Below are 22,341 nucleotides of genomic sequence, written 5' to 3' on the forward strand. Positions count from 1 at the left end.
AATCTCTTTCTGGCTTTCGGAGGCTCTGGAGGAAAATAATAGAGAAAGTAAACAAACGGCACACGAAACATGGCATAAAGTGGTATAACACAGAAAGAAACTAATTAGAGGATTTGGTCAAGATTGCTGAATGGGGGTATACACAAGGTTAGTGGCAGAAAGGAGTTTCTTCTTAGAAGATCTCCTAGGGAATCCTGAACGGTATACAGGATTGGTCATAGTTTCTCTGCCTATATTTTAAATAGTTTTTCCCAACTTACAAAAAGCTCACAGGAAGGAAATGTGAAACTTTTGTTTAATCAGGAGAGAGACAGAATATAGCTTCACCTCTTCCCCACACGCCCTTCTCCAATCTAAGTCCACCAGTACAAAGCTCAAGAAGGTTCTGAGAGCATCCGAACCATCGCCCCCATCGTAAATGTGGACTGGGTGGCCCTGAAAGAAGATGCAACTGGAGAGAATGGCTACTCACCACCACCCAGCCCTGCGTGAGGATCTCCTGACGAGGCTGACCCAGGACCTCAGGGCCCCTTCGATGCTTCCTAGGGCCCCAGCATATGTTTATGCCCAGGCCCTAGCTTGCATTTTAATTTTGGCTGCCTTCTACGGAAGGAAAAGGCAACCCACTGTCCATAAAGTTTGGCTCACAAGTTCCCACATCCTCTGGGCGGCCGGGAAGAGACCACGCCAAGCAGTGAAGTGACTACCGGTCATAATCATCCAGGGCAAGTTAGTGCTCTCCATTTTTGAAAAATGATCAATTGCCAACATGTCAACTTTCATAGGAAGAGATGGTCAAGTTAAATGAGCAGTCTTGTCCAATTAAGAGACTCAGCACAGAAGTTAACTCACTGGAAAAGCTTGACAAATATTTGTTCATGTGATTCTTGCTCAGCAGTATGCTAAGGGACTGGGTTCTGGTACCTTCTGACCTTCATGTCCCTGCTCAATGCCATCTGCCTCCCGGGATTCCCACCGGAATCCAACCCAGCTTGTCCAAGTCTACACCAGTCTTCTTCATGGGCATCAAGTAATTAGCTACATATAGGACTCCTACGGTCACGGTCTACATCACAGAGACAAAAGTACAACACTTAGAAGCCCTGTGCTACGAGCAGCCAGAATGGAGGTTCATCTGGCTCTGCCTCTTAATGTGCCACCTTCTAAGGGGTCATTTCACTTCCCCAGGCCCCAATCCAGCTGTGAAAGGAGTTCTCCCACCACTTTATCCCAACCATAGTCTGCCCTGTACTATAGTGGACTGCAAATGGGTTAACCTGGTTAGAACTGTAAGCCCCTTGAAGGCAGGTATCATCCTTCACGTACGAATCTTCTAACACTCAGTGATTCTATCAACATGGACTGCTCACAGTCCATGTGACAATGAAGAAGACCAGCCTGGACCTCCAAAAGCCAACAGCCAGGAGCACAGTGTCTGGTGCACCGAAGGAGCTCAATTCAATTAAACTGACTCATAGAGGCTGCATCGCTTGCCCTGTAACAGGCAGGTATGTTATCCCCTTTGGCCCGATTTCGACTAAAGAGACCAATGATGTCACCTAAGGTGAACAGTGACAGAATAAGCTCCCTGCATGGGGCTAACAATGGCAGTATCTGCTCCCAGTGTCTGCTACCTCCCACAGAAGGATGACTCTCTGGGAGCGCAGGCAGCCAGCTGAGGGTCAGCTCCCTGTCTTCCTCAGGTTTCCTGGAGGAAGCCCCATCAGGCTGGGAGGCCAAGATGAGCAGACAGACAGTGTGTTGGGAACATTTCCTCCACTGGACTGAGCAAAGATTTATCCCGTGAGCTGGGGAGTAGGGTTAGGTGCAGCCCAGGGACATCTTAGTTCCATACTGCCACAGCAAGGGAGGGAGGTGCTGCCCCCGGAAAGCAGAAGACCATCCAGACCCAACACTAGACCAAGAAATAGGTGGTCCTTGGGGCAAGAAACTCAAGAATCCTCCTTAGAATTCATCAGAGCTCTGTGATATAGTCAGACTACTGATCCATGCATTACTTCTGAATAGCATTTTATTGCATCCAGTCCAAACAGTTCCTAAAAATGGTCAGTGGCATGTCAACTGGTCGTCATAGCAACCAGTGACTGGTTTTCCGACTGAAGGTGTAATTCTTTCCACTCATGTATGACAGGTTATCAGGTCTGGGGATAGTGGCACATGATAGAAAATAAACCCTTGTAATTATACTCTTGATCCCTAAGAGGTAGCTGTTAAAGGTAAACAGCACAAATTCGATAGTGGTTTTCTAGGTGCTTTCAACAGATCTTGAGATTTTTGCTTTTTTTTTAAGTTTATTTTGAGAGAAAGAGGAGAGAGCACAAGTGGGGGAGGAGCAGAGAGAGAGGAAGAGAGAGAGGAAGAGAGAGAGGAAGAGAGAGAGGAAGAGAGAGAGGAAGAGAGAGAGGAAGAGAGAGAGAGAATCCCAAGCAGGCTCTGCCTGGTCAGCTCAGAGCCCAACGCGGGGCTTGAACTCACAACCACGAGATCACAACCTGAGCCAAAGTCGGATGCTTAACCAACTGAGCCACCCGGGGGCCCTTAGATCTTGGGCTTTTAATCTGGGGAGTCCAAAGAGGTTCATAAATGTACTTAATGCAGGGAGTTCCATGCTCTTGAGACCGACAAAGATTATGAATGTACAGCATCCCTGTATATAGGTGAAACTCTCCCTAGGAAAAATGGTCCAAAAGCTGTATCAGATTTGCAAATGTGTACAAAACATTTAGAAATCACTGCTAAGTGGCCTTTTCTGGTTTGCAAAATGGACTCCTCTTGGAGGAAAACATTTTCCTCTGTGCTGCCCTAGAGCAAAGGGAAGCTGTTCAGCCTTACATTCATTACCAGCACACTCTGCCAGAGTTCCTTTTTCTGGCTGACTTTCCATCACTGCCACCAACAAAAGAACTGGACAGATGTAGTGAACAGTCTCATAGATGCTGCTGTGGCTGTTTTGTAGTCATTTACACTTTAAGAAGAAAAAAACAGGGGCACGTCAGTGGCTCAGTCAGTTAAGCATCACACTCTTGATTTCAGCTCGAGTCATGACTCACAGTTCCTGAGTTCAAGCCCCGCATCGGACTCCACATGCACACTGAGCCTGCTTGGGATTCTCTCTCTCCCTCTCCGCCTCTCCCCCACACACTCTTTCAAAATAAATAAACTTAAAGGACATTATTATAAAAAAAAAAAACATTCCAGATTTAGCAAACCAAACTCATCTAGAAATCATAAAGAAAAAAGCAAAGAGAAGACCAATTTTGTTGTTACAAATCGCCATGCCTAACAGGGATAGGAAAAGTTGAGTTGCGGTATAAAAAATATAATGATTGTGAGGGAAAATTGATAAGTAGAGGATGAATTGCTTATGTTAGCTTACTTGATAATAAACTTTGGTGTTCAGCAAATATCTAAGGAGAAAATAAAAATAGTCTATGCTTTCTCCCACTGTACAAGTAAACTTCTTAGACTACAACCAACTTTTCTCACAAGCAGATTCTGTGGTGACGAATGGTCATGGTATTTACATAGCAAAACAATGTATATCCAGTGAGCACCATTCACTACAGAAGAAACTGGACTAGACAGCAGGTGAGGTTAGAGGAGGTGACCCACCACACATAACCCACTAGAATAGCAGTCAAAACACAATGCACAGACTTTTCTGAACGGTGGACATGTTTCTTGAACACGGGAGAAAACAAAGGCTTAGAGAGGTGAAATGGCTTTGTGTGGGGAGAAAGGAGACCTGCATCTTCTGAACCTCAACCTGCATTTTGCTATCTCCACTCCTCTTCCCTATCTTTTGATTATTAAATTCTAGACTAGGACAGCTAAATATCTGATGACCTCCATGAAAGGCTTTATGCACACCTGTGCATGTGTGTGTGTGTGTGTGCGCGTGTGTGTGTAATTCAATAAATGTTAATCACCTACTATGTGACAGATATGCTACTGGACACATGGAATATAAAACTGAAGAATGAGGCAGACTTCTTCCTTCATTCAAATAGAATTTGTTTTAAAGTACATGGTTAAGTCTATAAAGTTACTTATTAAAATACTGACTAAATTTACTGATACTGATCAGTGAGTCTGATGTTGAAGACTAGTTTTTTGTTCACTGTAGATGGCTGGAGTTGGGAAACTGATGGTTGATTAACAATCCTCTTGTGGGGCGCCTGGGTAGCTCAGTTGGTTAAGAGACTTTGGCTCAGGTCATTATCTCCTGGTTCAGGAGTTCAAGCCCCACATCGGGTTCTGTGCTGACAGCTCAGAGCCTGGGGCCTGCTTCAGATTCTGTCTCCATCTCTCTGCCCCTCCCCTGTTCATGCTCTGGCTCTCTCTCTCTCAAAAATAAACACTACAAAAAATTAAAACAAAAACACAACCCTTCTCCTTCATTAAACCACCTACACTTTTCAGCTCATGGGTAGTAACCCAAAAGGAAGAAATTTCTAAATCATGTAGCATCTTGAGACTAATCAAATTATTGTATGCTTACAGTTTTCAGCTTGAAGTGTAACCCTATCTGGGTCCATAATAAACTGATTTCTTCCAGTATCATTTTATTACAGAGGATACAATGGTTGTACTTCGATACACTAGTTATTTTTTTGTAAAGGATACCATCAGTATCATATACCCATATAGTTAACAGGAAAAAAATAACCCTAGACTCCTTTTCTCTATCACCCACTTAAAATACACCCAAGAGGCCTTTGATATATTTAGTTTTGTTTTGTCAACTCCTATATTCATCATGCAAGATAGAGAAAATTCAGTTGGCTTCTAGCAAAATAAAGCACGACACTAGAACAGTGAATGTTTTTAATAAAATTAAGGATTTAATGATGTGACAATTTTAAAAGTATTTCTAGGTACCCTACTATATATTGGTTGCTTTTGGATCTTCAGATTAAGGTCATCTCCCTCCACCCCAACAAAAATTCACCATGAATGTAGTTAGCAATGATGAGTATACCCTCCACAAACAATTCAGAGAAACACACTTTCTATTCTTGGAAATTCAGGGTAGTTGGCATTGAGATCATTCCTGGGCTGTCTGTACAGATGCTGTGTGCATAGGAGAGTCAGTCTTCCATATTTAAAATGTTGGAAAGCTAAGTTATCAAGAAAAGCAAAGATGGGTGTGCTTCCAAATGTTACTTACGTTTTCATCTGAATTCAGGTTTAGGCAAATGTTGGCAGAAAAAAATAGGAAGACAAGTACTCTGTAGGATAAATCACACAGATTTAAATAGAGTACTTTCTTTCTAAGATGTATACTTTTTTTATCTTAGGACATCTTGGGGGACTCAGTTACAGCTGTGGAACCACCAGCACCATTAAGGATATCCACAATGTACTAAAAGAGAAATTCTAAGTAGAAAAACCTACAAAGAGCATTATATCCATTCATCCAAACATTTGAGTACCTACTATTTGTCAACACTGCTCTAGGCACTAAGGATACAGCAGCAACAAAAGACACAAGATCCGTGCCTTTGCAGAGCTTGTGTTCTCCTAATGAGACGAATATGTACCAAAATATATGGCAAACTAGGTGTTAAGCGCCATGGAGAAAAAAAAAAAAAAAAGACAGAAGAGGGGCAGGGCATGCTGGGAGCTGATGTGACACACACCTGAGTGAAGACCTGGGGTACTGAAGGGCACAGCCACGGAGAGGATCTAGAAGGGTGGTCTAGACAGTGGGACAGCAAATGCGAGTGCTGAGGCAGGAATGTGCCTGGCGATTTGGAGGGATAATGAGGAAGCCCAAGTGTTTAAATGCCTTAAATTGCTTCCAGATTAAGGGGTTACAATTTGGGGCAAAATGTCAACACATTTTCATAAACTCTTAGAGCAAGAACATGCCTTTGCAAATGCTTGCTAAAACTACTTAATCTTACCAAGCTGGAAGAAATGAGGAAGAGAAGCTTGAGTGGGTAATCCAAGGTTACACCACTGGTGACGCCTGAGAAAAGCCTTTGGAACCAGTATCCCAAACTCAGCACCACAGTCTGTCTCAGACTTCAACTTTATAATTAAGAGGCTCTGTTCCTCTTCAAAAAAATGAAATTATAAAAAACAAAATAATCCAACTAAGAATCTTAAAGCTGAAAATAGGTCAAACTCACTTTTTTCACTCAACAGATAAGAGAGACCCTATGTACACCCTAAATTTTTGGTGAGGAATGAAATAATAAATGCAGCATTACCTAGACCCGATCTCCCAGCAGTTCATGGGATAGGTGTAGAACAGAAACCGGTCTCTAATAGCTTATAATAGCACTGTTCGTTATACTTAAAAAAAAAAAAAAAAAAAAAAAGGAAACAGATCAACTGCCCTTAGTAGAAAAAGTGTAACGGTGACAAATTGGAAACATTCTAATTTTCTCTTTGCAAGGGATTAGTGTGGTACCATTTATTTCTATGCTGGAATTCTCTGTAGCAGCTCAATAAGAGTTACATGGACCTCAACACATAATGACATTTAAAAATGCAAGGGGTGGGGCGCCTGGGTGGCGCAGTCGGTTAAGCGTCCGACTTCAGCCAGGTCACGATCTCGCGGTCCGTGAGTTCGAGCCCCGCGTCAGGCTCTGGGCTGATGGCTCGGAGCCTGGAGCCTGTTTCCGATTCTGTGTCTCCCTCTCTCTCTGCCCCTCCCCTGTTCATTCTCTGTCTCTCTCTGTCCCAAAAATAAATAAAAAATGTTAAAAAAAAATAAAATAAAATAAAATAAAAATGCAAGGGGTGTGTACATAGACTTATGCCATTTATGTAAAATATTAAATACACAAGCTCACAGATATTGCTTATGGACATATAATATACAGAAATACCAAAACGTGCTTGGAAACTACGAATCTAACTTCACTTTAGTGGTCACCCGAAGACGGAGGAAGTGGAGGAAGAGTGGATAAAACACTTCAGTTGCAGTTTTATTGGCGGCGATATGAAACAAATAATGGACATATTAGCAACTTTTAAACATAAGTAGTGGCCATTTTTTATGTGTGAAATATTTCACACTTAGTTTTATTTATTTTTGTTTATTTATTTTTGAGACAGAGAGACCGTGAGCAGGGGAGGGGCAGAGAGAGAGGGAGGCACAGAAACTGAAGCAGGCTCCAGGCTCTGAGCTGTCAGCACAGAGCCCTATGCAGGGCTTGAACTCACAAGCTGTGAGATCAGGACCTGAGCTGAAGCCGGTCGCTTAACCGACTGAGCCACCCAGGCGCCCAGTTTTATATTGAAAGGAAAAAAGCAGAGAGACAAAGCTCCTCCATCATACTCCATTAACTGCAAGCCAAGTTTCCTTAACCTCCAAACCTCAGTTTCTTCACCTTTAAAATGTCAGTGACACTAAGTGTGCCTGCCTCAAAGAGGATTTGGGAAGCGGTGGCCTGGAGACAGTGCTTCAACGTCAGGGGCACAATCATGCCCCTATTTACTCCCCATGGCCCAGCACCCACTCTTTCTATTCAATTTCACAAATAGCAGTAAGATTTTTCACAACAGGGTTACAACCACCATCACCACCACCCCCCAAAAAAGAGTCATAAAACAAGTCTAAGGTGTGTAAAGGATACAATAAATTAATGAGAATGAGTTAATGAAGCATCTCAAAGAATGGAGAGGAAAAAACCTGGGATCTCCCAGCACAGGACCACCTTTCCCAATGCAACTGTTATGCAAACACTGGTTGAAAATTATAAGAACTGGATAAGTTTTCTCACATTAAAGTCTACTATCTTACAAAAGGCCATGGAGGAAAAAAATGACACTGGTTAGGCATCATTAAGAAAAGATGATCAGATGACATCCATCAGTAATAAAACTCCCAGCCACACCTGTGAACAGGTGGGGGGCAGGGCAACCAAAACCCTCCCTGTGATGCACTCGCCCTTCTCCAACTTTGTGCAAACCACAAGGTGAGGCCCTGAGAGCAGCATCTGCTGAGTCCTACTGATGGACAGACCAGTTCCTCCCCCTGCCAGGCCCTTACAGTCTTGAGATCACATTCTCCAGAAAACTGGCAAGGTCCGCATCCCAGCCAGCTTAGCGTTCTCCTCTCGCGGAAGGAGAGCCGAGACCCTGCCAAATCACCTGGGAACCTGCGGCCACGGGAAGCTGCTGGTCTTGGTGGACGGCCTTGAGCCCCCAGATATGCCCGGACCATTGGAAATAAAGTTGCGCTGACTGGGTTCCCTGGAGAAGCGCAAGCCTGGACAGACAGCCCAGGCCCCAGCCCCTGGGAGGTCACCTTATAACTTCTCCACTTCACACTGGGCTCCATCCATTCAGTCTGCTGCCTCCCCGGGCTCCGGGACCCCACCCCCACCCACAAAAGGGGAGAGATCCACACGAAAAGGAGAGCGTGAACCAGAAGGCAGCAGACGAACCCTAAAAACTGCAGAAACTTAAGCGCGGACACAAACCTGCTCAAGCCCGCAGCCAAGGGAAGGCAGGTTAGAGTGGGTACCCACCCACCTGGGCAGAGGTGGGGACAGATGGCGGGCGAGCGCCCCTAGCCCGAAGTGCCAGCTGCCGCCCCGTGTGCGCCCGAACTCCAGCATCCCGCCTCCCGGCCCTCCTAGAAGCTGAGGCGGGGAAAGGGACACGAGGAGCGAGGGGCTCTAGCAGGCCCGGTGTAGCTTCGCCTGCACCCCTGGGCCAGCCAAAGGGCTCCCTAGAGTCAGAAAAGGAACAATAGCGGAGCCTCGGTCGCCGGAGCCATCCAGAATCTCCCGCTTGCACCTTCCTCCCACCCAGCTCCTCCAAGTTCAGCGCCGAGGCGGGTCGAGCCCAGAAGCGAGGACCTGGGTGGTGGGGGAGGGTGGGGGCGCGGGGCCGCCAGGCAGGTGGGACAGGGTGCCGACTCGCCGCCCCCCCCCCCCCGGACGCCCTGCAGGGCTGGCCATTCATTCTCGCCCGCGCTCCCTCGGCCCGTCCAGCCCCGTGCCTCGCCGCTGCCGGCCTGCGAGGGGCGGTGGGGGGCAGGCAGCAGCAAAGCCCGCTCCCAACTTGGCCCGTCCCCCCCCCCCACGCTCACTCGGATCCCCACATCCTCCTCTCCCTCTGCAGACAGCGGGCGGCCGGCGGCAGACAAGGGAGTGGTGGCGGGACCCTCGCTGCCACCCCGCTAAGCCTCTCCACCGGGCGCGCCGTCCCTCGCCGGAGCCCCAGACACAAAGGCGGGGCCGCGAGCCGGCTCCCCGCTCCGGGAAGAGCCTCCCGACTCGCGGCGCCGCGCACTCACCCCATCCAGGCGGCGGCGGCAGCTCCCGGGCCGCGCTGGCTGCGCCACTCGGCCCGCCGCTTCCCCAGGAAAACGCGGCCGCCGGGCTCGCTTCCTGCTCGGCTTCCTGCGCCTCGGTCCCTCCTCCTCCCCCGCTGCGGGGGTCAGTGGGCGCCACGGCTCCCGGGCTGGGCCGGCGGGGCGGGGGCAGCGGCAGCACCACCACGTGGCCGCCCGGCGCCGGCCCCCGCCGACCTGGATCCAGCGGGAGCGAGAAGGGAGGTGCTCGCCTCTCCCCTCCCCTTCCACCCCGCGCGGCCCCAAATTCCGCGAGTCAGGTGACCCGGCCCCGCGCTGCGGCCGGGACCCGCGGGGGGTGCTGCGGGCGTTCCCTGCGGACTTTTCGTTTTCCCGGGATCGTGGACCCTTCACCGCGGACGTGTCCCATCAGCATCACCGTCACCTGAACTTACTGGGAAACACCCGTGCTCGCACCCCCGGGTTTGGGACGCGTGAGATCCCGAATAGTATTCATTTCTGGCCAACCTCCAAAGTCGTCTGTGGTCGTGGGGCTGTGCCAAAAGTCACCGATCCAAGCGCCCACTTAACCACAGTCCAATCGGGTATGTTTTCCAGAGTTACTGAACAGAAAGGGAACTAGAATCCGCTCATTCTGTGGACTGGCTGGGGTGACTGTTAACGCTCATCAGGTGGCAAGAGAAAACTACAGGCGTGAAGGGTTGCTCTGCTCGGGAGTTAGGAGAAATCTACCGCCTGAACGGAGAGGCACGAGTGGGGGACGTCCTCAGAGCGGTGTCCGGGATGCTCCGAGGGAGGGTCTTACCGCCCCATCCCCGCAGCGTCTCTCCCTTCTCCAGCCGGCTAAAACCGGCGTTTGAATCTTAATGGCCTCCTCCTGTAATTCCAAGGATTTCAGGGCTCTCCACCTACTCATTAATTTGGGGCTGCTTTTCCATTCATCCTAGTCTGGCTAACCAGCTACGGCTTAGAAAGTCTTTATTCACCATAGCCCCTCCCTTCCCCAGGTTAACTCTGCCTCCTTAACGCGGGGCAGGAAGCCTTCTAGAATAAATGACACGAGTCCTTTCTGGTGGGATCCACTGTAAGTCATTTGAACTTCAAAAAAAAAAAAAAAGACTAATTCCAATGGAAGTGAAATTTACCCCAGCATAGTTCAGTTTTTAACGTCTCGGCTGTATCTTGATGGTCTAGACTTTAGAATTTGTCTTCCCCGCCCCCCAAGGGAACAGCCTTCTTTAGCTTTAACAGGTAACTTATCACATAGGAAGCAACTATGAACTGTGAAGTAACTGCAGCATGGTCTTCCTAAATCATACATCAGAGATTCTTTCGAAAAGTGATGAATAGCCTGTTTAAAGCAAGACACACACTCCTCTTCCTGTCCTTTACCCCTCGTGAATAAAATGACAGGCAAACGTTTTGTTTGTTTAGTGCTGGCAATTGCTACAACACGGTTTTTCATTACGGTTCACACTTCAGGTGTACTGTAGGAGAGTGGGGGAGACAGACCCTGCCACTTGTGGGCTTTTTGTTCTGCTTTTAGCAGATCAGTCTCCTTCAGAGACAGCTGAAAAGGTGGGCTTTGGAATATGGTACAGGGTATATACCATGCCCCCTTGAAAAGCAAACGTGTATGTATCCTGCAGGAACAGTTGACAAGTCGAAGGAGTTAGTATCGAACAACATTAAACAATTATTTTTCTTTTACACCACAATGCAGCATCCCAGCCACTAACCTCTGAGTGCGCCTGCCTATGTCAGCTCTGTGGCTCCTGTGGGTGGCTTGCATGCTTATTCTCCTTAGCGTATAACCTCACCCTCAGACATCAGCAAGTCCAACTCTGGTGTGGGGTTGCTGTGGAGGGAAGGACTCTTATAGTTAGGCTGATACGCCAAGATCCTTTTCCAGATCCCTCCTGCCCCTGAAAATTCAAACACCTGATTCAGACCACAGCTGAAGTTCTGCCATCTCCAGAGGAATTGTTGGTCAAGTATGGTTTGGAACAGAATCTTCTCATTGGTGGGGGTTTGTGTGCTCTTTGCCCAGGCCTTTTAGAAATGCTACCTCATTCAGGGTACATGGAATACGCCCTTTAATGGAGAACAGGCCCATGTGAAAAGGTTTGAGAAGGCAGTAAGGATAAAATGATCATCTAAACTGCATAAAAAGTGGGTAAAACCTCTTTCGGAAGAACAACATGTTGTATTTTAATAGGGGTGTTACTGCCAAATCAAGGTAACTGTAGTGTAATAAGAACAGAGACCATGTTCCTAACTTGCCATTTGAACTTCACCAAATGTTTGAATCTCTCTTGGCCCCACTTCCCAAATCAGTAAAAAAAAGAACACTGAAATACATGGCCTCTGAGAAGTTTTTCAGATCTAACATCCTGAGCCCATTCTCTTAATTTGAAGAGCCATCGCAAGCTATTTTGTTGTTACACTCTATGGCAAAGCATCATTCTCTAATTGTTTTAGCAGGTCAGTCTCATACCAACAAGATTCCAGACTCCTGAGAGGGTTGCCATCCAGGATCCATGAAATTCATTGATTGGTAGGGTCAAATTTTCATTTTTGAGATTAAAAAATGTCACATTCCTTATTTCTTGCTCCCTTGCTTATCAGTATTGTTTCTCCCCGGATTAGGAACGTCTTAAGTCTGGGAAACCAAGGCTGAGACTAGTTGGGGTAAGAAGAAACTGTCCCTAATAGGAGAAATAGAGATAGGCATCACAGCAGAGCCAAAAAGTAACCCTTTGCTTTATTTGGCATTTGGTTAGGATCTGACTACACTTCTGGGTCTAGTTAGAAACAGCATGATTTACAGGAATGTGGTGATATTGGCCCCAGTCCAGAGAATGGAACAAAAACACAATCAAAAGGTTGGAGGGAGAGAATCTACAGAAATCACCCTATATATTCATAGAAAAACCACTTTTTTGTATTTTCTTAGGGATGTTTCTGAATAGGAAATTGTGACATGGGAGAATTAATAAGATAACTTTAATAAAGCATCTTAATGATTCAGTAAGACCATAGCAATAAAGTAGACCACAAACACTCAGCACTTGAAATGTCATTAGCCCAAATTGTTGTGCTGTGCATGCAAAATATACAACAGAGTTCAAAGATGTAGGATGAGAAAAAAAATGAAAAGTATCTCACTAATAATTTTTTAACATTTAAAAAAAGTTTTATTTATTTATTTTGGGGGGGGAGGATGGCAGAGAGAGGGGAGAGAGAGAATCCCAAGCAGGTTTCTTGCCATCAGCTCAGAGCCCAAGATAGGGCTCGAACTCACGAACCATGAGACCATGACCTGAGCCAAAATCAAGAGTTGGACACTTAACCAACTGAGCCACCGAGGCGTCCCATCTCACTAATAATGTCTATATTAATTACATATCGAAAGAGAGAATCCCAAGCAGGCTCAACGCTTAGCATGGAGCCCAACAAGGGGCTCAATCCTATGACCCCAGCTTTATGACCTGAACTGAAATCAAGAGTCTGATGCTCAACCAACTGAGCCACCCTTAAGGTGTCCCTTAAGATTTTACTTTTTTAAGGTTATTTTATTTTGAGAGAGAGAGAGAGGAGGGAGAGGGGCAGAGAGAGAAGGAGGATCCCAAGCAGGCTTCACACCCAGGGCAGAGCCCATCTTGGGGCTCAGTCCCACGACCATGAGATCATGACCTGAGCTGAAACCACGAGCTGGATGCTGAACCCACTGAGCCACATGGGCACCCCACTTTTTTCTTTTTAAACTGTGGTTAACTAGAAAGTTATAAATTACTATGTAGCTTACATTTTATTTCTATTGGATAAAACTGCCACAGGGGTTAATTATTAGCATCTAAGACACATTTACCAACCGCTCCATGTGAGGCTTTTTGCTAAGTGGTATATACATAACCACTGAGGCCATATACTTAATTATTCAATCTGGGACACTTTTGACACTTTTGAGAATGAAAGGGGGCAGGCAAATTCTAAACCAGCCAAGCTACTAGGACAAAAAGCATAAATTGGAACAGTCCTGAGCAAACTGAGATGGCAGGCCACCCGAACGTTAGGTCATTTAATCTTTATGTTGGGGAGAAAGAATCTCTCTGCTCTTCAAAGTCCTTCTAGCTGGACTAAGAATCAAATTGACATGCGACAGATTAACAGAAGAAAAATCACATTTATTTTTGGACATCCAGAGAATCCACACAGACATGAAATTCTAAGACAGCCGGGCAACATGAGGCTTCTATGAGCCAAGGAGAGGCGTAGGGGACTGAGGACACAAAAGACAGGAAGACCACTAGCAGGAAGATGAGAGGAGACTTTTTGAGAACAAGGTTGCCCTCTCATGGAGATAAGTTTCTTAGGTAAAAAGGAATCTCTGTTGATAGCTCTCTTCCCGGTACATCAACCCTATAAGTGCCATTATTATCCCTTTTGGCACTTGAGGGAACTGGAGCACAGAGGGATTAAGTAACTTGCCTAAAGTCACACAGCTAGTGGCAATGTTGAGATTCAAATTAGGGCAATCTGGCTCTAGAGGCTTCACTCTTAACTGCTATATAATACTGTCATCTTAAGACCTAATATAGATCGAGAATTTAATAGATGCAAAGTTTTTCTTAATGCAGCAACTTGGACGGGGTATCATCCTATTTTTACAAGACGCAGAAACCGAGTTTCAAACAGATGGGGTAAACTGCCCAAATCATAGAGCCAGAAATAGAGGCAGCAAAAATCAAAGTTTGAGATACCCGACTCCAGAGCGGTCCTCCTAACCACTACCCCATATTGCCTTCAGGCCACACTGACTTATAAAGCACTTCTGTATTGATCTTATGACTTCTCCCGGTTCTGGCAAAGGCCTGGTGGATAAAAGGACTGGAACCCGGGTGAGATTAGCCGTACAACAGGCAACAGCCACCAAAAGCTCAATCTTAGTGGCCTCTCCTTTCTCCATTTTAAGATGCTCCAAATAGCCATCATGCTGCCAGGATGGTGGGTCTGCCGTGCGTGTTAGAAATCACAGAAAATGTTCTCCCAGTAAGGTAGTGGAGGAGGGTATCACGAGGAATTCGAGAAAATTGAGAAGGCAATTACTTTGTTGCCAGAAATCTAAGCGAAAAAGTGTTCACAGAGCTCCCCAGGCAGAAGCAGTGTTACGGGATGTAAATCTACAGCTGTGACATGTGTACCTTTTCTCCTTCGTCGACGGTGGGTCACAATCTTGGCAGCCTGTTAGAACCACCTGCCTTTAAAGATCACCAATTGCCTTGGCCCCATGCCCTAGGATACTGATTAAAGTGGTCTGGTGTGGGGCCCAGGCGTTGGTATTTTATACCCTCTCCCTAGATTATCATAAAGTGGGGCTGGGCTTTATGGGCTGTTGCAGCCATGCCTGGAGCACCTGGTTCTTGGTTTAGCACTGCAAGCAAAGATGACATTGGGTGAAGAGGGTGGGGTGGCTCTGGCAGTGGGCCTTACAGGAATCAGTGCTCCAGAAGGATTTCTCGACAGAGTGGTTCTCAACCAAGCCACTGTTTTTCTTGGCCCAGTGCACTTGTTTTCTGTTACGGCATTAAACCTGAGCTCTGAAATTTTTGTCTTCTTCATTGAGATCAACCCCTGCCCGTGAGACATTTTAATTCATGCTCCTTCCTTATCCGAATAGTGCACCCATAATAATCCTGTGTACGACTCTGGCTGATGAGTTATTTTGCATCTGTTATGGCTTCTTGCTTGTGTGTTTCAAAGGCTTTGTAGTCATTTAACTTCTGTTAGTCATTTTCACTTTTCCATTTGTGTTTCTTCTCTTTAAAATCCTCAGTAGACTACACAAACTAGATTTCTTGTTTTCGAAATTGGTCTTTCAACTCTGCAAGTGAACACATTTTTAAGATTCATTTTGCACAGCAGACTGTTAGTACTTAAGATATATGACTACACTGCTGTGAAGATATTTAACAAAATTCCACAAGGCCTTTGTTTGTTTTGCCTTAATACAAATTCCTCAACTATCCAAAAATATGCACCTCAAGCAGGTTTCTCACATTCAGGATGGAGGTTCTTATAAGGTAAAATTATCATTCTTCCTTTGGCTTCTATTTCAAAGACAGCCCTGTAATTTATTGTTCTAGACTTCCTGCTTGAGTTTCAGAACAAGATTCAGACCATGAAAATGTTTTGGACTGTCCTGTGATATGCCAGAAGAGAGGAGAGGGACAGAATTGGGGGAGCCAGAGAGATCACCGTGGAAATATTCCTTCAACAGAGATGAAGTGGGACAGGGAAGGTCCACAGAATCCACAGAAGCCAGCAAAAGCAGAAGCCAGAAAAGGGCCACGGTGACTTCCTCCAAAGGATTCCTAGAACCTTTAGAACACAAATGCCAAGAAGACAAATTGGCCTCACAATAATAGACCAATAAAAGGGAGGAGGGCAGAGTTCTGGTGTTAAGGATATCGAGGTCACTGTTGGCCAGCCAGAGGGGAGTTTGTTCTTTAGAATTACATTAAAAGGAAGTGGTTTGGGAGGCCATTTGAGAGAACCAGAAGGCTCAGTTGGCACTGACTGAGTCTGGGAAATTTGCCACCAAGAGACCCGGGGCTCTGGGACGAAGAGAGGGAGGTGAAGGTCTGAGTGGGTCTCATATTTGCTTTGTGGGCTTCTGGAAAGTATTTTAAAACGTTTTTATTTAAACTTTGGCCTTAAGAGGACTCTCCATTCACATCCAACATAACTCACTCATATTAAGAAATATGAATTATGAGAACATTCAGTGTGTTTCTTTTTATCCTGATGCTCTTTCCCTGACCTAACTGCCTCTGTTCCAAGTCAGAGCATTCTCACTTGCATGTGTGATTCGGAGGGGCAGAAAATGATTCAAGTTTATAGGTAGGTGCACCTTGAAGAAATTTTAGAAGTGTGTGAGGCCACTTCTGTGGACGAACCAGTGAGAACAGACGATCTGTATTGGGGCAGGAATCCTCCCAGTGTGGCCTGGGGAATGGGTTTCTCCAGCCAGAAGCAACTGTCCCCTACTGGGCAGAAGTCATGATTGGCTTCTTTTTTATTTTCTCTTTGTTTTTAAATATGGAGTAACAATGAGAATTGAAGGAATTTTTAAAAACAAAAACAAAGAAGAAATACTCTGGCTGGAACCCTGGCTTCTCCATTTCTAAGCTGTGCAATTTGGGGCACGTCAATTAATCTTTCTTAGCCTCGGTTTCTTCATTGGCCAACTGGGAGTAGTATTAGTACCTGCCTCTTGGGTTATCTTGTAGCTTAAATAATTAATACATATGAAACACGTACAACAGTACCTGGCACAGAGCAAGAGCTAAAAAAATAATATTGATAATTATTACCTACATGGAGAAGAGTAAGAGATTCACAGAGGCCTGAGGAAAATAAAATAGTGGTATATATCAAAATCAACTCAACTGTTATTAAAAATGTCATAACCTGCGGGGTGCCTGGGTGGCTCAGTCAGTTAAGTGTCTGACTCGGCTCAGGTCATGATCTCGCACTCTGTGAGTTCGAGCCCCATGTTGGGCTCTGTGCTGACAGCTCAGAGCCTGGAGCCTGCTTCCCAGTCTGTGTCTCCCTCTCTTTCTGCTCCTCCCCTGCTCATGCTCTGTCTCTCTCTGTCTCAAAAATAAATAAAAACATTTAAAAAAGATTTTTTTTTAGGGGCGCCTGGGTGGCGCAGTCGGTTAAGTGTCTGACTTCAGCCAGGTCACGATCTCGCGGTCCGTGAGTTCGAGCCCCGCGTTGGGCTCTGGGCTGATGGCTCAGAGCCTGGAGCCTGTTTCCGATTCTGTGTCTCCCTCTCTCTCTGCCCCTCCCCCGCTCATGCTCTGTCTCTCTCTGTCCCAAAAATAAATAAATGTTGAAAAAAAAAATTAAAAAAAAAAAGATTTTTTTAAATGCCAAAGCCTGTAGTTTGAACATTTCTAGGGTGCTATTTGCTAAGTCTCTTTTTTAAAATTTTTGTTAATGTTTATCTATTTTTGAGGGAGAGTGCGTGTCCACCATCAAGTGGGGGAGGGGCACAGAGAGAGAGGCACAGAATCCAAACCAGGCTCTAGGCTCTGAGCTATCAGCACAAAGCCTGACGCAGGGCTCGAACCCATGAACTGTAGGATCATGACCTGAGCCGAAGTCGGGCGCTTAACCGACTGAGTCACCCAGGCGCCCCTCTGTTAAGTGAAAGTGAAAGTTATATGAAAACTTTGTCAACTAAACTGTAAGGTATAGCACTGAACACACCAAGAAAGAAAAAACAGGAGATGTTTTCTGTCTTCAAGGAACTTGCAACCTATTTGGAGAGATGGTCTATAGACCTACAGGGACAGAGTCACCATGTTGCTTTCTAGTTCTTTGACACTATTCTGTGGCTCTGCCAAGCCACATTGCCTGGAAAACAGTGCCTTTGAAAATGTGAGACATTCTGTTCTGCTTAAATATTAGGAAGCAGTGTGTTATGGGAACCAAAATATAAGTAACTCATCCATACCCACAGAGGTTCCTATTACAACACACAGCCTGGCTTGACATTGATTGTGCTATGCAGCTTCCATGTTACTAAATAATGTTGGGATTGAAACACCATCGGCGTCATAATCAGCTGCCTGTTCTAATGATAACAATGCCTATTACGAGATAATGGTGGCTTTCACACAATAGGGGCATGTTTTCCTCATGTTTTGCAAACTCGCTTGCTTTCAGATCAGTGGTTCAAGGTGGTCAGGTCTGAGGCCTTTGTGGTCCTCTAGGTTTTCCCTCATTATTAGAGGACAGCTTGTCCACTTACAGCATCCATTCTGTGTTCAGGCAGGAAGAAGGGAAAGAGTAGACAGCCAGTAGAGTCTGCTCTATAGGGAAATTTTCTGAAAGCCCCAACCAACATCTCAATTTTATTGGCCAAACTGTGTCACGTGGCCACTCCCATCTGAAAGGAAGGGAAGGAAATACAGGTGTTTAGCTGGGTGCATTGTACACAAAGTGAAATTGGGGTCTGACTAATAGGAAAATGGGGAGAATGGTATTTCATTTATCTGTTGCTGTAAAATAAACAAGCTCAAAACTTAGTGTCTTAAAACAAAAACAATATATTGTTTCTCATGATTCTGTGGGCTGACCAGGTGGTTCATTTGCTTCATGTGGTATAGGCTGGGGTACTAGGATAGCCAAAAGGTATAAAATGGCCTCATTCCTACAGCTGATAGTTAGTGTTGGTCCCTAGCTGGATTTCAGTAGGGAATCTTGGCTGAGACCTCAGCTCTTCTCATGGTTCTTTGGGCTTCCACATGGACGGTTGGCTTGGTTCCAAGAAAGAGTGCCCCAAGAAGATGAGCCTCGATGTGCAAGGGCCTATTAAGCCTCCACTTACATCATGTTTGCCATAGTCCCATTGGTCGAAGCTAATCATATGGCCAAGACCAGAGTCAAAATGGGAAGGAACTACACAAAAACATATATGCCAGGAATCATAGTACATTGGGAACCACCAAAATACCAGACCACTGAAGGGTAGGCATCTATCCATCTCTGCCAAAGCATCTTTTGATAATATATTAAAATTGATCAATGCTGGGGCACCTGGGTGTCTCAGTCGGTTAAGCTTCTGACTTTGGCTTAGGTCGTGATCTCGCGGTTCATAATTTCGAATCACAAACTCTGTGCTTTGTGAGCACAAGGCCCACTTCAGATCCTCTGTCCCCCTCTCTCCCTCAAAAATATATAAACATCTAAAAAAATTGACCAATGCTTATTCTGCAGCAAATGTAGGCCAAATACTTTGCAATCATTAACTCTGAAAATTCTCACAACAACCTCAAGGGGTAGATACTCTGATTTCCATTTAGAGATGAAGAAATAGGTTAGGAAAGGTTAAGAAACTTGCCCAAGGTCACAAAGTAAGAAAACACCAGGGCTGGAACTTGAACCCAACCTGAATGTTCAGCTGGGAGCACAATTTGGGAGCAGAGTCTGATTGTAGGGAGATGGTAGAAAATCAAGTGACAGGGATCTGATGAAGTTAGCTATTTTTAAAAGATTGTCTTCACGTTTTAAATTTTTTAAAAATGTTCATTCATTTTTGAGAGACAGAGAGAGACAGAGAGCAAGCGGGGTGGGGCAGAGAAGAGAGGGAGACAAAGAATCCAAAGCAGGCTCCGGGCTCTGAGCTGTCAGCACAGAGCCCAATGTGGGGCTCGAACTCACGAGCTGTGAGACCAGGACCTGAGCTTAAGTCAAACTCTTAACCGACCAAGCCACCCAGGTGCCCCTGTCTTCATGTTTTTAAACACCATTCTCTTCCCTCCTCTCCTTTAGCAGGTACAGAGTTAAGGCAGAAGGACTACATCAAGAGGATGTCCACTCACTTCTTTGTCAGGGGATCTGATGTGTACTGGGACCATCTTCAGCAGGAGTACGTAACTGGAATCAGAGGTTAAGATGCCCGTTAGGCAGAAGGAGTCGGATGGCTACATTTGCCCTTGAGAAGACCTGAGGAAGAAGTTTGACATGGAGGAGTCTTGTTTAAGGAATCCTTTAAGGGGTTTCTGAAAGGTGTAAAAATGAAGTTTAATGGACTCACACCTGGACAAGAGTGAGAAAGGTGAATCTCACTAACATGCTAAAAACACCTCCAAATTATGCAAATCATAATACAGACACTATACTTTGTTTGAAAGTATGTTTCTCCAAGTGTGATTTAGGGATTCGTCCACAGGAATTATGACTCTATCTCCAGTGGGTCAGTCAGAAAGTCTGCATGTTTGGGGCGCTTGGGTGGCTCAGTTGGTTAAGCATCTGACTCCTGATTTCAGCTCAGGTCATGATCTCATGGTTCATGGGATTGAGCCCCGAGTTAGGCTCTGCACTGACAGCATGGAGCCTGCTTGGGATTCTCTCTCCCCCTCTCTCTCTGCCCTCCCCCCCACTCTCTCTCTCTCAAAATAAAGAAACATTAAAAAAAGGAAAACTGGATGTTTAAGGAACATTCCAAGTGACTCTTACATACAATAAGCTACCAAATTATTGATTTAAAATGTTCTTTCAGTATGATGATTAAAAATTTTTTTTATGTTTTTATTTTACTTTTAAGAGAGAGAGACAGACAGACAGACAGAGACAGAGTATGAGCAGGGAAGGGGCAGAGAGAGAGGGAGACATAGAATCTGAAGCAGGCTCCAGTCTCTGAGCTGTCAGCATAGAGCCTGACACAGGGCTCAAACTCATGGATGGTGAGATCATGACCTGATCCAAAGTTGGATGCTTAACCTACTGAGTCACCCAGGCTCCCCTAGCATGATGATTTTTAAATTTGTGCTTTTCAAGCTTTAATGTGCATGTGAATCCCCGGTATCTCTTGAAAAGGCAGATTCTGATTCCATAGGTCGGAAGAAAGGCTTGGGATTCTGCACTTCTAGCAAATTCCCAGTGATGCTGCTGGTCCAAGGAATCACACTGAAAAACAGAACAAACGCTTTTGGGCTAAAAAGTGAGGAGACAGATGTAAACAGTGGGAGTGAAGGTAGGGGTACCCACTGCCATCCACAGGATGTCACTGCTCTTTCCAAAGAGGTCACTATGAGAAGACAGTGTGGCAGCAATAGAGGGAGCTTAACGATGTTCAGAGTGGGCTTCTACAGTCCAGGTGAGATAGACAGGCAGGTGCACTTATGAAGGTGTTTTTCTAATGAGTCCGGCCTTGAGGATCTCAGGTGCTGTGAAAAGAGCTCAAAGAATCTCAAAGACTGAGAAATTGAACTAAATGAACACAGATGTTTAGAGGAGCTGAACTGCCAAGGTGCAAGAATACACAATTTGTATTCAGGAGTTTGTTTTCTTTCAACGCTTGCTTTTTACTGTGGTGTTGCATTGTTTATAAGTGGAAGGAAGACACTGGTATATATTATGTACTAGTTTACTTTTAAAAAGTGTATTTTTAGTCCTTGCAAATTGAGTCTGAATTCCTAATTAGGCAGATGCTACCCCAGGAGCACAGACGATGCACCCCAGAAGGCACACCAGTGCATTCTCCTTTAGAAGCTGAACTTGCTACTGTACTTTTCCCTCAGAGTGGCTTGCCCTGATACCACCTTTAGAGTTAACAGAGGACTTTTATAGCCACTTATCCCATTTTACGTCCCAATTACCAAAAAAAAAATAAATAAATAAATAAGTAAATAATTACTCTCCTATTTGCATTTTGAAAAAAACAACAAATTACAGAGAGTTTTAGGGATATGTCAAAGGGGCAGGGCCAAAATGAGAACCCAGTTTTGGGTTTTCTGAGTCCCAGCCCCATGACCTGATTGCTACAATGCAATTGCTTATAGCAAACAATACAATATTTCCATGGGTTATTGGAGTCTCACCTGGACTAGAAAGGAAAAGAGAAGAGGTTCTCTGTCCCACTAAACTGAAGCAAGAACACCACTGCCTCACAGACAACTGAAGAAGTCCTCAGGGGTTACAGAAGCCCCAGCCTGCAGAGCCCAGGAACACATTTCTGCCTTAGCAAAAGAGCTGACTGGAAATTCTGGAAAATGTTCCCCTACAAAAACACAAAAGCACTGGATAATAATACCAAGTGTTTGGTTAAAAGCACTGTTAAACTTATAAGAAAGTAAATGAGAGTCACAGGAGGTAAGAAAAAAGTTGAAACCAGAGTGGTCAGCAAACCCTGAAGCATAGAGCTGCTTTGGGGGCATGAGTTGATCCAGAGAGTTCGGTTCTTTATGGGGGAACTAAAGTCCTGTGGGAATGAGAACTGAGTTCCTGAAAAAAGCTGGGGGTCTCAAACATCTATACTCTCAAGGAAAAAGTTGGGCTGGGAAAAGAGTTCATCCTTTGGCAAAAGAAACCCAACAAGGAAATGTGTTTGTCTCAGGCCTTGGTCAAAGGGATGAAAAACAAAACAGCAACCAAAAGTCTTTCCTGAGAATTTATAATTCCAAGCCTAGCCTCACAGAGGTTAAGTATTTACTCTACTTATAGGGTGTGGGAATCCCCAGGTA

The 22,341-nt window shown here is 45.3% G+C and overlaps 2 protein-coding genes across 3 annotated transcripts in view; one reads left to right on the plus strand and one right to left on the minus strand.

Moving 5' to 3' along the window:
* RAI14 (retinoic acid induced 14) overlaps positions 1-11,063 on the minus strand; it is a 146,530-nt gene extending 135,467 nt beyond the window's left edge. Inside the window, exon 1 of one of the 2 annotated variants that reach the window (XM_045038211.1) lies at positions 11,041-11,063. The gene's annotated coding sequence lies outside the window, so the exon portion shown is untranslated. Of the gene's footprint in view, positions 1-9,283; positions 9,418-11,040 lie in introns of those variants that run through there. The other variant, XM_023239127.2, reaches the window with a different exon arrangement.
* Positions 1,384-20,123, plus strand: LOC123379605. The gene is made up of 5 exons (XM_045035805.1): positions 1,384-1,508; positions 8,797-8,885; positions 9,172-9,885; positions 11,783-11,858; positions 19,649-20,123. The coding sequence occupies exons 1-4, from the start codon at positions 1,384-1,386 to the stop codon at positions 11,818-11,820; spliced, it is 966 nt and encodes a 321-aa protein (XP_044891740.1). The 3' UTR covers positions 11,821-11,858; positions 19,649-20,123.
* Positions 20,124-22,341: the final 2,218 nt, after the last annotated feature.

Source organism: Felis catus, chromosome A1, assembly GCF_018350175.1.
Source record: "Felis catus isolate Fca126 chromosome A1, F.catus_Fca126_mat1.0, whole genome shotgun sequence".
Lineage (NCBI taxonomy): Eukaryota > Metazoa > Chordata > Mammalia > Carnivora > Felidae > Felis > Felis catus.

Bases quoted from the DNA above. Each gene is read 5' to 3' on its own strand.
- LOC123379605 (XM_045035805.1), top strand. From the start codon at position 1,384: ATGAAGAAGACCAGCCTGGACCTCCAAAAGCCAACAGCCAGGAGCACA. The intron at 1,509-8,796 runs GTATGTTATCCC...CCTCCCACCCAG, and splicing joins GCTTGCCCTGTAACAGGCAG to CTCCTCCAAGTTCAGCGCCG. The intron at 9,886-11,782 runs GTATGTTTTCCA...TAATTGTTTTAG, and splicing joins CTTAACCACAGTCCAATCGG to CAGGTCAGTCTCATACCAAC.